Source organism: Maniola hyperantus, chromosome 24 (assembly GCF_902806685.2).
Source record: "Maniola hyperantus chromosome 24, iAphHyp1.2, whole genome shotgun sequence".
Classification (NCBI taxonomy): domain Eukaryota; kingdom Metazoa; phylum Arthropoda; class Insecta; order Lepidoptera; family Nymphalidae; genus Maniola; species Maniola hyperantus.
In genome coordinates, this window is record NC_048559.1 from 1,673,496 (window position 1) to 1,689,700 (window position 16,205).

Below are 16,205 nucleotides of genomic sequence, written 5' to 3' on the forward strand. Positions count from 1 at the left end.
TGCACGAACCGTAATATGGTGAGAGTTGAAACACAGAGTGTGTATAGTCCGTACAAAATGACTGTTCACGCGCCATTTTAACTCTTTTGGTCAACTGTAATATCAAAAGTAAGGTTTACCGGTTTACCTTTAAAATAAGAACTAAAATCGTACTTTTGCATTGAAGTTTGACACAAAAAGTTAAAATAGCACGTGAGGAGTTAAATTTACGAGTTATATTTCCATTGAACTAGGTAGGTACCTACCTACTTATAACAACAAAATAAAAATATTTTAGTCTTTAAATTATCCTTCTCCTACAAAATATTGTTGTAAAGTTGTACATTAATAAAATATCTAATGATTTTATTTCTTTTTTTGAATACGTAAACGAAGAAGGTTTTTTGTTTTAAGTTTTTGCAGGTGATTGATTTTTTCATTAATTTTGTGCCATTTGTTCCATTGGTACAATGTTACCCGTGCCGACTGCGCTGCACGATCACGGCTCGTGCGTAATCGTCAAAAATTAGATGACAATGACAGCGTGACATTGAGAAGTGACAGCTGACTGATGCAAAATACGAATTCATGTTATCGTTTTTTTTTTAGTTTACTTTCATTATTTGGTTTTTAAATTAAAAGTTAAAACCATCATGTAGATTTCTAAATTGGAAAACTATGAAAGTGTACTTAAAATACTCTTTGAGAGATTTGATTGATGTATAGAAGCGTAACATTGATGGGTTACCGAGTGACCGGGTCAAAATGTCTCACCGTTTGCCTTGGTTTCACTTTTGTAATGGGATGTTTCTTGGCTTCCCTTCCTATCACGTCAGGTGACTTTTTCTTCTAAACCTCTAAGCACCTGTACCTAGAAAGATTCGGAAGAATTTGTTATACTCGTCCTGGTTATACATACTCCAGTTTCTAAGTTACAATAGCTTAAATAAAACATTGAATCTGTGGATGGAATTTCTGAAAATTCCTACTTTATAGTATGTATAGAGGCTACCTACATGCAAAATTGGAAGTTACTAGACCCAATGATTTGAGTTATATGTTAAAAAGTCAGTTGCTCTTGACTGACTGATCTATCAACGCACAGCTCAAACTACTAGACGGATCGGGCTAAAATTTGGCATGCAGATAGCTATTGTGATGTAACCATCCGCTAAGAAAGTATTTTTGAAAATTCAACTCCTAAGCGGGTGAAATAGGGGTTTGAAATTTGAATTTTGACGAAGTCGTTAGTTCCTGGACCCTAAACTAATTTTCCCCACCACTAACCTCTTGCTTTTTATTTAAATGTACTATTTTAAACTTTCAGAAAAAGAGAACCTCCAGATATCAACAAGCAAAAAGAAACTAGCCATTCTAGTGCCGTTTCGTGATAGATTCGAAGAACTACTAGAGTTTGTACCGCACATGCACCAGTTTCTGACCAAACAAAGTATACCGTACCACATATTTATAATACAACAAAAAGACACAAATCGATTCAACCGTGCATCCTTAATAAATGTTGGATTTTTGTATACAAAGCAAAACTATGATTACATAGCAATGCATGACGTAGATCTACTACCTATGAATAATGATTTAAAGTATGATTACCCTAAAGATGGGGTCTTCCATGTATCGTCTCCACAAACACATCCGAAATATCACTACTCTACATTTATTGGTGGAATTTTATTAATTAATAGAGAGGATTTTGAATTAGTTAATGGAATGTCCAATAATTATTGGGGGTGGGGGTTGGAAGACGATGAGTTCTATGTGAGGTTGAAGGATGCTGGGATAGCAGTTAGACGACCTGCTAATATTAGTACTGGAACCGAGAATACTTTTAAGTAAGTATCTTTGTACATAAATGATATCCATACTCTATCATTTGAAAATTCAACCCCTAAGGGGGTGACATAGGGGTTTGAAATTTGTGTAGTCCACACGGACGAAGTCGCGAGCATAAGCTAGTCCATACTAATATTATAAATGCGAAAGTGTGTCTGTCTGTCTGTCTACTAGCTTTTCACGGCTCAACCGTTCAACCGATTTTGACGAAATTTGGTACAGAGATAGCTTACATCCTGGGGAAGGACATAGGCTACTTTTGATTCCAGAAATCAAAGACTTCCCATTGGATTTTTCTCATCCAAAATATCACTACTCTACATTTATTGGTGGAATTTTATTAATTAATAGAGAGGATTTTGAATTAGTTAATGGAATGTCGAATAATTATTGGGGGTGGGGGTTGGAAGATGATGAGTTCTATGTGAGGTTGAAGGATGCCGGGATAGCAGTTAGAAGACCTGCTAATATTAGTACTGGAACCGAGAATACTTTTAAGTAAGTATCTTTGTTTAGACGACCTCCCTGGCGCAGTGGTGAGCGCTGTGGTCTTATTAGTGGGAGGTCCCGGGTTCGATTCCTGGCAGGGGTTTGGAATTTTATAATTTCTAAATTTCTGGTCTGGTCTGGTGGGAGGCTTCGGCCGTGGCTAGTTACCACCCTACCGGCAAAGCCGTGCCGCCAAGCGATTTAGCGTTCCGGTACGATGCCGTGTAGAAACCAAAGGGGTATGGGTTTAATAAAAACTGCCATACCCCTTCCAGGTTAGCCCGCTATCATCTTAGACTGCATCATCACTTACCATCAGGTGAGATTGCAGTCAAGGGCTAACTTGTATCTGAATTTTAAAAAAAAAATAGAGATGTCTGGTGGGAGGCTTCGGCCGTGGCTAGTTACCACCCTACCGGCAATGCTGTGCCGCCAAGCGATTTAGCGTTCCAGTACGATGCCATACCAATACGATACCAATACAATGAAAAATAGTTTTTACAACTTTCCAGGCATGTCCACGACAAAACCTACCGCAAACGCGACGTGCGCAAATGTTTCAACCAGCGAGACGTGACGCGTCGCCGCGACAGGGTGACAGGTGTCCACGACGTAGCGTACAAGATACACAGCACTCACAATGTGACCATAGACTCTTTGCCAGTTACCGTAGTCAATGTAGAACTAATATGTGACAAGAGAGTGACACCATGGTGCCAGTGCCCAGAACCAGCCAAAGTTAAGAAGAGCTAGTGGAAAGCACAGAACATCAGTGTTAGCAGCTGTGACCATCACAAATACCAATAACAGATGTATTGGGAATCAGTGGATCAGCTGTTTTGCAGCAAAATTTTTTTTTTCAACTTTCCAGGCATGTCCACGACAAAAACTACCTCAAACGCGACATCCGCAAATGCTTCAACCAGCGAGACGTGACGCGTCGCCGCGACAGCGTGACAGGTGTCCACGACGTAGCGTACAAGATACACAGCACTCATAATGTGACCATAGACTCCCTGCCAGTTCTTCTTCTTTCTTCTTTGGGGCTATACAGGTCCTTACTATCTCTGAATCACTGCGACCGTCTCCGATCTATTGTGTTAGCCTCCACTTCACATTTCCTTGTCAAATCCAGTGGCCGCCAGATACAGCAGCACCTTCTTGACTGGAATTGAAGTAACATCCTCCGGATAAATGATGTGTCTCCCTAGGTGGACGCTACGTTTGTGCATCAGAGCAGGGCAGAAGCAGATAATGTGCATCGGAGTCTCGGGAGACTCGTGGCACAGCCTGCAGATGTCCGAGCCCTGGAGCTTAAGGTTATACATGTGCCTTTTCAGGCCACAGTGACCCGTTAAAGCTCGCACCAGGATGCACATGTTACTTCTGTTAAGCGACAGCACCTCAGATGCTACCTTCTTGCTGAAGGATTTAACCATCGCTTTCGAGTGGTTTAACCCTGGCAAGTTTCTCCAGCGGTTGAGTGTGTCATAGTAGCAATAGGTTAGGAGGGTGAGTTGAACCAGGCTTTTAGGTATACCGCAGACAGGCTCTGGGCCTATCTGACGTGCCTTTGCGCCTGATTTTGCCAGAATGTCCGCATTTTCGTTGCCTACTATTCCGGCGTGCCCTGGCACCCATCTTAGAACCACCCTGTTGTGTTGGGCCAGGGTGTTTAAGTTTACTCTGCAGTTTTCAACCAGTCTCGAGTTAACAACCTCTGAAGACAGAGCTGAAAGAGCTGCTTGGCTATCCGAATGAATGTAAATCGTTTTATTGACGTGGTTGTGTTGCAGGATGGTTTCCACACATATTATTATGGCGTATACCTCCCTGCCAGTTACAGTAGTCAATGTTGAAATGTGACAAGAGAGTGACACCATGGTGCCAGTGCCCAGAACCAGCCAAAGTTAAGAAGAGCTAGTGAAAAGCACAGAACATTATCAGTGTTGCCAGCTGTGATCATCATGAATAATAATTAATTTATTTATCACGAATTTATTGGTAACAATCACAGAATTATCCTTCTTCACCAATCATCATCATCATCATCATGATCCCATCACCGGCTCACTACAGAGTGCGGGTCTCCCCTCAGAGTGAGAAGGGTTTTGGGCCATAGTCTACCACGCTGGCCATGTGCGGATTGGTAGACTTCCGACACCTTTGAGAACATTATGGACTATGGAGGCATGCAGGTTTCCTCACGATGATTTCCTTCACCGTTAATGCAAGTGATATTTAATTAATTAAAACGCACATAATTCCGAAAAGTTAGAGGTGCGCGCCCGGGATTGAACCCCCGACCCCCGAATAGAAGGCGGACGTCCTAACCACTAGGCTATCACTGCTTCCTATCCTTCTTCACCAATAAATGAATGTAATCAGTGATTAGTAAGTACAGTACGCAGCCGAAAGTAATGTACATCGGCATTTAGAATGGCATTTCGGCTTTGTAGAGCGTTGTCTCTGTCACTCATTCCTATGTGACGTTTTGTCGGTCCCAACGACAGAGACAACGCTCTACAAATCTGCTATCTCCTTCTAAAGGTCGATGTACATTACTTTCTGCCGTGTACTGTACCTACCTAGTTTATCAGCGATAGCTGTGATTATTGAGCAAAGTCATTTATTGGCCGAACTTGCTAAAATGATTAATTTTACCGATAAAGATAAGGAATTGAGATTAGTAGATTGCTCAGACATTAATAATTTATTGGTCCAATTTACCTAACAAATTGACTGAATTATAATATTCACTAATTTATTTATTAACTTATTAGTTTTATACTATTTGTAAAAATAATTGTTTTAGGTATAAGTCCCGCATGCTAGGCTATAATAGTTATAGGACTTCATCAACTTTGCTTTCCTAAAATCCTAAACACATTTAAAGGTCGTGACAAATTATTATACTTTACTCCTACGTCATTTAATTTAAGTATTTACAATGAAATAATTCGTTTTGTTTTGTGAGTAATTAAAATGAATTAGGTTGTACAGGCTAAATGAAAAGTGGTGTTTCAAAAAATTCCCATCGAGTCACAGTGTTACTCAACGGGACAATTCAAAATAATTCCCGTTGAGTCAGTGTTACTCACGGGGGTGTGACTCAACGCGAATAACCCTCTAAACAGAGATTTAGTACTTATTTAATAAGACAAGATAAAAAACCTTTGTAGAATTGTTTTATGTAACATATAAATATAGTTATATATTATAATTTAGGTAGGTACCTACCTATTTCCAAATAAATCCTATACAGTAATATTATTCTTTTTCTTTTATTTGCTACATGTATTGTCAATTCCTAACTAAATGGTCGCGGCGTGGATTTAGGTTACGGTTCCTTTCCCGGAAAGTCTCTTTAGTCTGTACCAAACGTCAAAATCGGTTGAATGGATAGACCATGAAAGGCCAGCAGACAGACAGACTTTCGCATTTATAATATTAGTATGGATTCGGATAGCGGTCTGAGCAGACGAGGTACTACTGTCCGCGAAGGACAGGGTGAAATCTATAGAGCGCACTCCTGACTTAGCTAAGACTTAAGACAGAGTTATAACGAGACAGAGCTATATCTCTCACATAAATCTGTCTCATTTTAACTCAGTCTTAAGTCTGAGCAAAGTCAAAGTGCGCTTTATAGATCGCCAAGAGCTGCATCACATTACGCACACGATGGACTAGTACTGCGAAACGCCGCAGTAAAGACGAGAGACTTGTCCTTCGCGGACGATAGCCCCTCGTCTGCACAGACCCTAATCGAAATAAAACAAACATTTACTGCACGTTTACTACAGTTTATTAGACCATGAATCATGACACAAAGTAAATTAATATGATTACAAAATATTATGTATTGTAGAATTATTTCTAGTTTAAAATTATTTTTATTATTTTTAAACAGTTCCAATAAATCATAAGTTACTCTTCTTTTACTCGTAATATTGGGCACAACTATACTAAATACCGCCATTGACATCTCAAGAACCATGCACGAACCGTAATAGATAGAGTTAAAACAGTATATATAGTCCGTACAAAATGACTTCTCACGCGCCATTTTAACTCTTTTCTTGTTCATCTTTACATGCGCGTTTTACCCGCACGAAAGCCGATTCACGCGTAAAAGAACGTGCAATGTAAAGCTAATAGGATTTTGCCCAATTTCCGACAGTGCTATTTTACAAACCCACTAGCAATTATTTACAAACCTACCGGCAAACAGATTTTACAAACCTACTAACCAAACGGCGATGCCATTTTACGATTTTTCGTTCTCGAACTTTTAATTTCGTGTCAAACTTCATATCAAAATACGATTTTAGTCCTTATTTTAAAGATGAACCGTACTTTTGACATAACAGTTGACACATAGTTAAAATGGCGCGTGAGAACTCATTTGATACGGACTATATCAGGGGGCACGGTAGTGCCCCCGCCAAGACGAGCCAAACTAAAGGACGGGGCACTACGTACCTTTTCTCGAAGCGTTTCGTCGTATTTTCGATATTATTTAAGGATTTGCTGTCTGTATGCAATTATGCATAAAAACTATGTATCATGTTATGTTTTTAGATTTTTCATTGAAGCTATAAAGTGGATACCTACGTACTACATGGATTTAATTACTACATCATAAAATATTTCAAGAATTATAGACATTCCTATATTATGCATGCTCGATACCACAGCTACACAATTATTTTATTACACTACACAATAATTATTTTATCATGCTACACAATTATGTTAACACCCTAGGTAGTTATAATATTCTAAAATATGTAAACTATTTGAAGAGATGCAGATTCGCTTGAACTATACTTTCAAACCCCTATGTCACCCCCTTAGAGGTTAAATTTTCGAAAATCTTTCTTATCGGATGCCTATGTTATAATTAGCTATCTGCATGCCAAATTTCAGCCCGATCCGTCCAGTAGTTTGAGCTGTGCGTTGATAGATCAGTCAGTCAGTCAGTTTATTTTATATATATATATTTCGATTGTATAAGTATTAATATGAATTCATAAATGATGGCAGAGGATTTTATATCCTCTGCCATCATGTCCACCGATTTGCCCCAACTACGCGCTGAATCACCAGCACCAGCGCTCAGCGTGAGAAGAAAACCAGCATGGTTTTAATGGACAGAGGTCACTACCCTCAGCCATGACAAATATGATGCAGAGGAAGAAAACCAGCATGGTATTATTGGACAGAGGTCACGACCCTCAGCGATGACAAATATGACGCAGAGGAAGAGAGGAAGAAAACCAGCATGGTATTAATGGACAGAGGTCACAACCCTCAGCGACAAATATGATGCAGAGGAAGAGAGGCAACCTTAGTTCCGTCGTCCACGGCCGCGGCCCCGACCACGCGGCGAGCCCTTGGGCTGCGGAGCTTTCACTTCTTCCACTTGCTGTACTGGCTCCAGTTCCACTTCTGGTTCCGGTTCCACTTCTGGCTCTGGTTCTAGTTCTTGTTCTTCGTTTTCCGCATCATCTGAGTAACAATAAAGTAATTATTAGGTAGAACTAGAGTAACCGACATAGCTCAACGGGTTGCGAAGCTGAAGTGGCAATGGGCAGGGCACATAGTTCGTAAAACCGATAAGACATTGGGGTCCCAAGGTGCTGGAATGGCGACCTCGCACCGGAAGACGCAGTGTTGGAAAACCCCCCGCTAGGTGGCCGGACGACATCAGACGAGTCACAGGAAGCCGCTGGATCCAGGCGGCGCAAGACCGTGGCGTGTGGAAGTCCCTACAAGAGACCTATGTCCAGCAGTGGACGTCTATCGGTTGATGATGATAATGATGATGAATTATTAGGCTGTGGATTATCTGCTTTGCAATGAGAGTAAAATTAAAGTTTACACTTATACACGGCGGCCAATCTCCTTAGAGAGTAGCCAACTGCACGGGAGGTATTATAGGATGGGACGGATATCCGACACGACCGGAGAGAGATCAAGCGCAGGACCGACGGCTTTACGTGCTTTCCGAGGCATACCGTCAACTTCCTAACTGCGGACTAGTACTGAGAATTTCTTAACAGAAAAATCCAATGCCTACCTAATTACCTATTGACCAGCAGGGCGATGGTCTAAAACCTGCATCAATCATTATTACAATCTCAATTGTTCTGATTGGCTGAATTTGTGCGATTCTTGTTGCAACAATGCATTGTAGCCAATAGTGAGCGAGCGTCAACCAATCAGAGGTGATTGCGATCGTGACAGTGTAGCTGTCATTCTCCCGCAATCGCGCAGCTGGGAATCGAACCCAGGACTTCGCCCCATCTACAGTCGAACATGCTAACCACTAGACCAACGAGGCCAAGAGCGAGATAATATTCATCATCATTAACCGATAGACGTCCACTGCTGGAAATAGGTCTCTTGTTGGGACTTCCACACGCCACGGTCTTGCGCCGCCTGAATCCAGCGGCTCCCTGCGACTCGTCTGATGTTATCCATCCACCTAATGAGGGGGAGGTAATATTAGAATGCGAAAAACAAACCTTTCTTAACATCTTCCAGTATCTCGTCAACGGACGTCTCCCAGTCCTCCAGATCATCATCAGCAGCAAGCTGACCTTCTCCTTCTGGGTTCTCTCCAGTTTCCTCTAGCAGTTCAGCCTCTTTGCTCTCATCTGTTGATACGACATAATTCTACGTAAGGTACCCCAGTTCAAATAAGTATGAGAAGACTTGTATTCACTCTTGACCTGAAGGTGACCCATATCAAAATTGGTATTGCTGCCGCTGCCGCTATTTTGGAAAAAAGAAAAATTCAAGACTACTAGCCAAAACCTTCAAAGCCGCAAGTATCAAGCCCATGTCCAAGTGTCACCTACGACGCAGCGTTGACTCCGAGTGGCCTACTTACGCAACGTTCGTTGAACTCTAGCGTTAATCAGATGTTCAATCAGCTATAACCTTACAAAACATAGGATTTTATAAAATATTTTTTCACGTTTTTTATTTGTGGTACCATATCAGTAATCATCAATACTTTCACCCATCTTCGTTTTTGCCACCGTTCTGGTTACACCCTTATACTATTATTACTACTGTACTATTATTTGCAGATGTGACGGCAGACCGAAGCTTCTAGAAGCAGTTACCTTGGTTGTCCTCATGTCCATTGCTCTTCACGGGCTCGGGTTCAGGCTCGGGCTCGTCTTGCTCGTCGTCTTCGTCGTCCTTGGGCGCGGTCTTGCGACGCTTCCACGTGCCCGAGTCGTCGTTGTGGTTGCTGTGGGTTCTCTTGCCCGAATCCGATTGCTGGCTTTCTGCCTATAGAACCAAGGAAAAATTTATATTATCTAGAATGAGATTTTTTGTTATTATAAGTAATATACTGGAAATGATATTTAACGAACTAACCGGTAATGATATTTTACAAACTAACCGGTAATGTTATTTTACAAACTAACCGGCTAACTAATGATATTTACTAAACTATATTTTATAACATTTAGTGTGTAACTATAGTTAAACGCTAAAACACAATTCTAAATATGGAAATCAACATAAACTTTACAATTCATCCATATTAAATTTTAATAAGTAGTAAAACAAATTACCACGTGTCCGCTCTTCTCGTTGAGCAGGTAAATGAAGAGCTGGTGGTGTCGCCAGGTGCGCAGGTGCACCTCGGCCGTCTCCTCGCTGTCGAGCAGCTTGTGGCACAGCTGGCACTGGATGCAGTTCAGCGGCTTGAGGAACGAGCGGCCCACGCCGCGCTCCGTACTGGAAATTATCAGTACACTTATTATAAATGCGAAAGTGTGTTTGTTTGTTTGTTGGTTTGTCCTTCACGTCGATACGGGTTATTCCTGTTGAGTTACACCCCCGTGTGTAACACTGTGACTCAACGGGAATTTTTAAAAATAGTTGTCCAGTTGAGTAACACTGTTACTCAATGAGCAACGGATTGATGTGATTTTTTGCATAGGTATAGTCAAAGACCTGGAGAGTGACATTGGCTACTTTTTATCCCGGAAAATCAACGAGTTCCCACGGGATTTTTGAAAATCCAAAGCCACGCGAACGAAGTCATGGGCATCAGCTATTAAATGATTCTTTATTTCATCATCATCAACCCATAGACATCTAGACATAGGTATCTTGTAAGGACTTCCAACGCCACGGTCTTGCACCGGCTGAATCCAGCGGCTCCCTACAACTTGCCTGATATCGTCCGTCCACCTAGTGGAGAGATCTTCCAACGCCGCTCTATCCAGTGTTAAGTAACTATTCTGGCACCCTGGGACTCCAACTTCTATCGGTTTTTCGAACTATGTGCCCTGCCTACTGTTGCTTCGGTTTCACAACCCCTTTAGCTAGTGCAAAAAAATAACTGGTACATAAAGTCCTACCTATAAGCAGGCAGCATCTCTTGCGTGACGTGTGCCACGTCATCGCCTTCCTTGTAATCCAGCACGGTGTCCTCCTTGTCTATGGGCTGAGGTTTCTTCTCCTCCGTCTCCTTGGCTTCTCCATCTTCCTTCTTTACTTCTTCTTCATCTGACGGCTCCTTCTTGATGCCTTCAGTTTCATTCTGGGAAATGGGAAGAAAATTGAAATACCATCAAGGCCACTACACATCACACTAATATTATAAAGGCGAAAGTTCCACCTGTTCTCTAATCCCCGTCAGTAGTTTTGTCCTTGCCTCACAGGTATATTTGCTCTCACCTGTTCCTCGTCAGTAGTCTTGTCCTTGTCTCCCTCAGTGTCGCCGTCCTTGTCCGCTTCCTTTTCCCCTCCGGCGTCCTTGTCCCGCCGGTCGGAGCGACGCGAGCGCTGTCTATCATCACGCAGATACATCTGCTCCATACTCAGAGTTGAAAACACCATCACTGCAAAATAAAGACATCAAAACATTATCATCATGATCAACCCATCACCGGCTCACTACAGAGCACAGGTCTCCTCTCAGAGTGAGACACAGGTCGCTGGCCATGTGCGGATTGGTAGACTTCACACGCCTTTGAGAACATTATCGAAGACCAGATCATCAGAAGTGGGATACATCTCAAAAATGACCATGTACTGAATCTATGAATGTAGAGCCTATCAAGCTAATATTTGGAGGAACTAAAAAAACTGGAAAATCCTGCTGTTTAAGCAAGTAAGGAACATTTTTTTTCTAATTTGTGGGTAGTTCAACAAATAAATTACCTTCCGGTTTGGGCTTGGAGATGTTAGTGTCCTGTTTGTCCTGCAGCTGCCTCAGATGCTCGGCCGACAGCCTATGCTCGTCTAGCTCTATCCTTGTCGGCATCTCCTTGTGGCAGGACGTGCAAGCGGGATGGAGATACTTCTTGAGCTTGCGATGCCCGACCGTGGTGCGATGTATGGCGCCGTCGGCAGCGTACATGTCGCACATAGCGCAATAGAAGTCGCGCAATGGTTGCTGTCCTGTCTTACGTGTACGTTTCATTTCGCGGATCTGTGGAGTGGTTTTGTTGGTTTTTTTATTGGATCGTCTTAAAGGACTTACTTCACGACTATATGATATACGGTGTTTTATAGGATTTATTTCGGAGAGTGTGCCTAGGAACTTTTCGATCTTGTTCACCCTTCACCATTTTACCACCGAACCGCAAGATGTCGGGCGAGTTTCCATCCTTATGTCGTCGACATCCCATCTACACGCACGCACGTCATCATGATCATCAAGTCATGGGGTTATTCATGGGGCGGACCAACAAATTCCTAAAAGGCCGGCAACGCATCGGCGGTTCCTCTGGTGCTGCAAATGTTCATGGGCGGCGGTAATCACTTTACATCAGGTGACCCGCCTGCTCGTTTTCTCGCTATATCTATTTAAAAAAAAAAAAAAACATTCCACATACGCATGGCTAAGGTTTGTAATACTCTTCCACGATATGTGTTTCCTACCAATTACAACCCAGGTATCTTTAAAACAAGAGTGAATAGGCATCTTCTAGGTAAACGCGTCCCATCTTGGGCCACATCATCACTTTCCATCAGGTGTGATTGTGGTCAATCGTTTACCTATAATGAATAAAAAATAATCCAAAGGCCACTTCACACCAGAAAACTCTTAAAGCTATGTTGATGACATTGAAGACTAGTGTCGGTGATATCCTACCTTGAACTCCTGTCGCATGGTATCAGCAGTGAGCGCATAGCTCTCCGCAGTCTTCTGCATCATGATAGCATGAGCTCTGCCGTTCAAATGGTTCTCAAACGACCTCCCGTCCCACATACTCTTGTTGCAGATGTGGCATCTCAATAGAGACTGATTGATGTCATCGTAGCGAGTCTTGGGAGATTCTTTCTTTTCTTCATTCTTCTCCGTCTTGTCGCTGGTCTCGTCGCTAGATAAAACTTGGATGGTTAGTTTATTGTTACAGTGGATACGTAATCAGCCCCCTGATTGTGTAAGAAAAACGTATTCATCGTTTTCGACCGTCAACAAATTCTGCCCTTTGATTGGTTTATTCGCTGTTTACATTTTTTTCACAGCCAATCAAAGGGCAGAATTTGTTGACGATTACGATAACGATGAATACGTTTTTCTTACACAATTGGGGGCAGCTTCCGAAACAGGCAAGCGACCTCACGATAAGGCAGCTCGATGGGCCCGTCAAGCAGCTTGAGCCAGCAAACACTATCCAAACGTCGCGTCAAGCAAAATAAATTATAAGGTCGCATCAATCACCGTCAAACACGTAAATGCTTGCATCAAGCAAACGTTAAAACTTGTTTCAAGCAAAAAATCTACGTGCTTGATGTCAAGCCGCTTGGCCGTCTTGGAAGCCTCTAAAGTTAAGTGCCTTAACACGCAACGACATTTTCGCGAGCAGTCGACGGTATACGCGGCAGAAAATAATGTACATCGGCCTTTAGAATGACAGTTCATTTAGAATTGACATTTAGAATAATAAATAAGTTTTATTTTCATGAGAATTACTTTATTGTTTGTGTAAATAGATTAGGAAAGCTGCAGTATTATAAAACGTAAGACTTAAGTCTTATTAACAACACTAGTTGTTTATCTTACTGCGCGTAAAAATGCCTCAGTGTGTAAAGGCCCTAACAATAATAAGTAAGTTTTATTTTCATGAGAATTACTTTATTGTTTGTTTAAATTGAAATAAACAAGTTGGCATTAAAAGATTATAATTTAAAAATTACGCATAAAATTCTTTAAATGAAAGTTGGATTTTTTAAGTTCCATACCTCAAGAGGAAAAAAGGTACCCTTATAGGATCCTTTCGTTGTCTGTCTGTCAAAAAAACCTATAAGGTACTTCCCGTTGACCTAGAATCATAAATTTGGTAGGTAGGTAGGTCTTATAGCACAAGTAAAGAAAATAATCCGAAAACCGTGAATTTGTGGTTACATCACAAGAAAAAAATTAAAAAGTGTTCATGTACTAATATTGGTATTTTCAACTTTAATATCACGGTATCATAATATGAAAGGGCTTTACTTGTACATTCTAAAACAGATTTTTATTTATTTTTATGCATCATAGTTTCTGGTTTATTGTGCAAAATGTCGAAAAACGGACAACTGTAGTACGGAACCCTCGGTGCGTGATTCTGACTCAAACTTGGCCGGTTTTTTTTTAATAAAACTTAATTATCTGAAAACAAGCTGCAAATATCTAAAAAAGCACATCCTAAAAATAAAAATATCAAAATATATCGTTACAGTGAATTTCAACAGAACTTAAACATAGACAGGCTGTCTATGGTGAAGAAAGACCATGATAAATAATTCCATGCAGATTCTGTGTGCAAAGAATTCATACCCCTTTAGAAAAAAAGGGGGGTAAAGTACAGAATTTTCTGAAACATTTTATGCCAATGCGGCTAGCGTCGCCGGTGAACGTAAGTTTTGCTGAAATTTCGTCGAAGTTTCCGTGAAAGTTGTTTTGAAATCGGGACTTTCTCGTTGCTGTGGGATTGTATTTTTTTTGGGATATACGAAAGTCGGTGAAAGCACCGGAAGGAAACTCCACTGTTCCTTACCTCTCCTTGCTAGGCTTAGCCTTGGAATCGGCATCCTTTTTCGGGGTGCCCCTGTTTTGTTGCCTTTGCCCATCATTGGGTCTGAACGGCTTACGACTGTTGATACGCTCACCAGCGCGATTATAATTTCCCGTACGCCGGAAATTACCCTGATTGCCCATCTAAAGGGAAATTTGAAACTCGTTAGTATGAAACTGCCAGCCATTATCGGCATCACGAAGTCTGACATTCGTACAGAGGAACCGACTCGGTCGTGTATTGGTCAAAATTGTACAGTAGACACCTGGAAACTCACACAAATACAAAACATTTATATTTAGTATGGCATTCAGGAAATATTTTTATACAAAGAAATAAGGCTTTATACAATAAACTGAATTTTTGTTGAGCTAACTTTATTTACATTAGAAAAACTAGTAACAAAGAATGTTAGTACAAAAACTGAAAGACTAGATAGAAGAAATCACAAGTTTTTAGTTCAAGTTAAGAAAATGTAAAATCTATCAGAGATATTTGGACCGTGACTCAACAGTAAATATTGGATTGGATGTTTAACTATACACATTGAACATAAGGATTTAGAATACATTTTTCTGTAGTGCATGATATTAATAAGAAATCAAAAAACTTGGAAGAAATGCTAAGTGCACAGAACCTTTTTTAGGGTACCTAACCTATTTTATATCTTTCTTAATTATTCAAGAGAGGTCACAAGTAGTCTTAAAATTCAAAGATTATTTTCAAAATATTCCAAATTCAATTTAACGATTCATGCTTTTTACTTCAAAAAGATCATGATTAATAATTATTGTGAGTAGTTTATGTTAAGGTTTAGCAAAATACTTACCCTATTAGGTCCGTAACCTCGATCATACCGATTCATAGCAGGACCAAAGTCACGACGGATGGGCATATCAAGGAGGGAAGGGACCGGGTTCTGACGGGGTTGGAGAAGGTTGATGAGATTGCTGGCGAGGGCCAGGGTGGCCTCAGTGGGGCCTCCGAGGGGCAGTAAGTTGGGCAGGTCGCCCCCTGGGCCTCCGCCCTGCCAGGGTGAGACGCCCCCACGGAAATTGTTCCCGCGGTCGTTACGTTGGAAGTCCATGCGGCGGCCGCCTATTTGAGGTCTTCGGTTCGCCATTGTTACCTAATAAATAAAATTTTATTAATTATGCTTAATTTATACCTCAAAAATATCTCTAGATCATTATGAAACATGGTACAGAATAGAGATGCATATTTTAGCATTCACAGACAAGAATGATTTATTTTTATGGCAAAAAAGGACAAAAGGGATTTAAGTATGCATCGATTTTACCGTTCCTTTTATACATTTTGTTTTGTAGGCCGCCCGGACAACAGTTTTTATTGATAAACGAAAGGCTCATTTTCCATAAATAAAAATGTATGTAGGATAACTTGTAGATAGCGTTTTAAGTAAAATTTTCTAATAACTAAAACTATAACAAGTTATTTTCTCATTTATTACTCGTAATTACTAAATTAATTTGCACAAAGAGTGCCTACGTTGGCCGAAAATTCTATACTTTAGCGATAAAATAACTTACCGATAAACAGGTTATGTACACAACTCGTAGTTTTAACAAGAATTTCTTCAAATTCACGCGTAGGTTTACAATTAACTTTTATTTAATAATTCTTTGCAAAAAATGAGAACGCAGAACTGAAGGCGAACGAATCAATCAGAAAAATTAAAATGGCCGATTTCGGCGTCGCCATAGACTATAGAATATTTGAAAATACAGACTCCTAATTTTTTTAGGGCAGTACACACTATCAATATTAATGAAGATTGAAGTGAATGAACGATTGTTGTCGACGAAGTCGTAAAAAAAT

The 16,205-nt window shown here is 40.8% G+C and overlaps 2 protein-coding genes across 2 annotated transcripts; one reads left to right on the forward strand and one right to left on the reverse strand.

Annotated features, from left to right (window-relative positions):
- The first annotated feature begins 603 nt into the window (after positions 1 to 603).
- On the forward strand, positions 604 to 4,164 carry beta4GalT7 (beta-1,4-galactosyltransferase 7). Its single transcript, XM_034981272.2, has 3 exons — positions 604 to 815; positions 1,307 to 1,832; positions 2,835 to 4,164. Exons 1-3 carry the CDS (start codon positions 698 to 700, stop codon positions 3,073 to 3,075), a joined length of 885 nt encoding a protein of 294 aa, XP_034837163.1. The 5' UTR covers positions 604 to 697; the 3' UTR covers positions 3,076 to 4,164.
- Positions 4,165 to 6,104: 1,940 nt separating this feature from the next.
- LOC117993467 (zinc finger protein on ecdysone puffs-like) lies at positions 6,105 to 16,074 on the reverse strand. Its single transcript, XM_034981265.2, has 11 exons — positions 15,917 to 16,074; positions 15,196 to 15,495; positions 14,349 to 14,509; positions 12,458 to 12,686; positions 11,521 to 11,791; positions 11,035 to 11,198; positions 10,716 to 10,897; positions 9,921 to 10,086; positions 9,459 to 9,630; positions 8,853 to 8,984; positions 6,105 to 7,833 (listed from the first exon to the last, which is right to left on the reverse strand). Exons 2-11 carry the CDS (start codon positions 15,487 to 15,489, stop codon positions 7,673 to 7,675), a joined length of 1,932 nt encoding a protein of 643 aa, XP_034837156.1. The 5' UTR covers positions 15,490 to 15,495; positions 15,917 to 16,074; the 3' UTR covers positions 6,105 to 7,672.
- Between the last annotated feature and the right edge of the window lie 131 nt (positions 16,075 to 16,205).

Excerpts from the sequence above, each read along its gene's own strand:
- beta4GalT7 (XM_034981272.2), top strand. The coding sequence starts at position 698 with ATGTATAGAAGCGTAACATTGATGGGTTACCGAGTGACCGGGTCAAAA. Across the intron at positions 816-1,306 it reads TTCCCTTCCTATCACGTCAG|AAAAAGAGAACCTCCAGATA; the intron begins GTGACTTTTTCT and ends TTAAACTTTCAG. Across the intron at positions 1,833-2,834 it reads GGAACCGAGAATACTTTTAA|GCATGTCCACGACAAAACCT; the intron begins GTAAGTATCTTT and ends ACAACTTTCCAG.
- LOC117993467 (XM_034981265.2), bottom strand. The coding sequence starts at position 15,489 with ATGGCGAACCGAAGACCTCAAATAGGCGGCCGCCGCATGGACTTCCAA. Across the intron at positions 11,199-11,520 it reads CTCCAAGCCCAAACCGGAAG|TGATGGTGTTTTCAACTCTG; the intron begins GTAATTTATTTG and ends TTTATTTTGCAG. Across the intron at positions 7,834-8,852 it reads ACTGGAAGATGTTAAGAAAG|ATGATGCGGAAAACGAAGAA; the intron begins GTTTGTTTTTCG and ends ATTGTTACTCAG.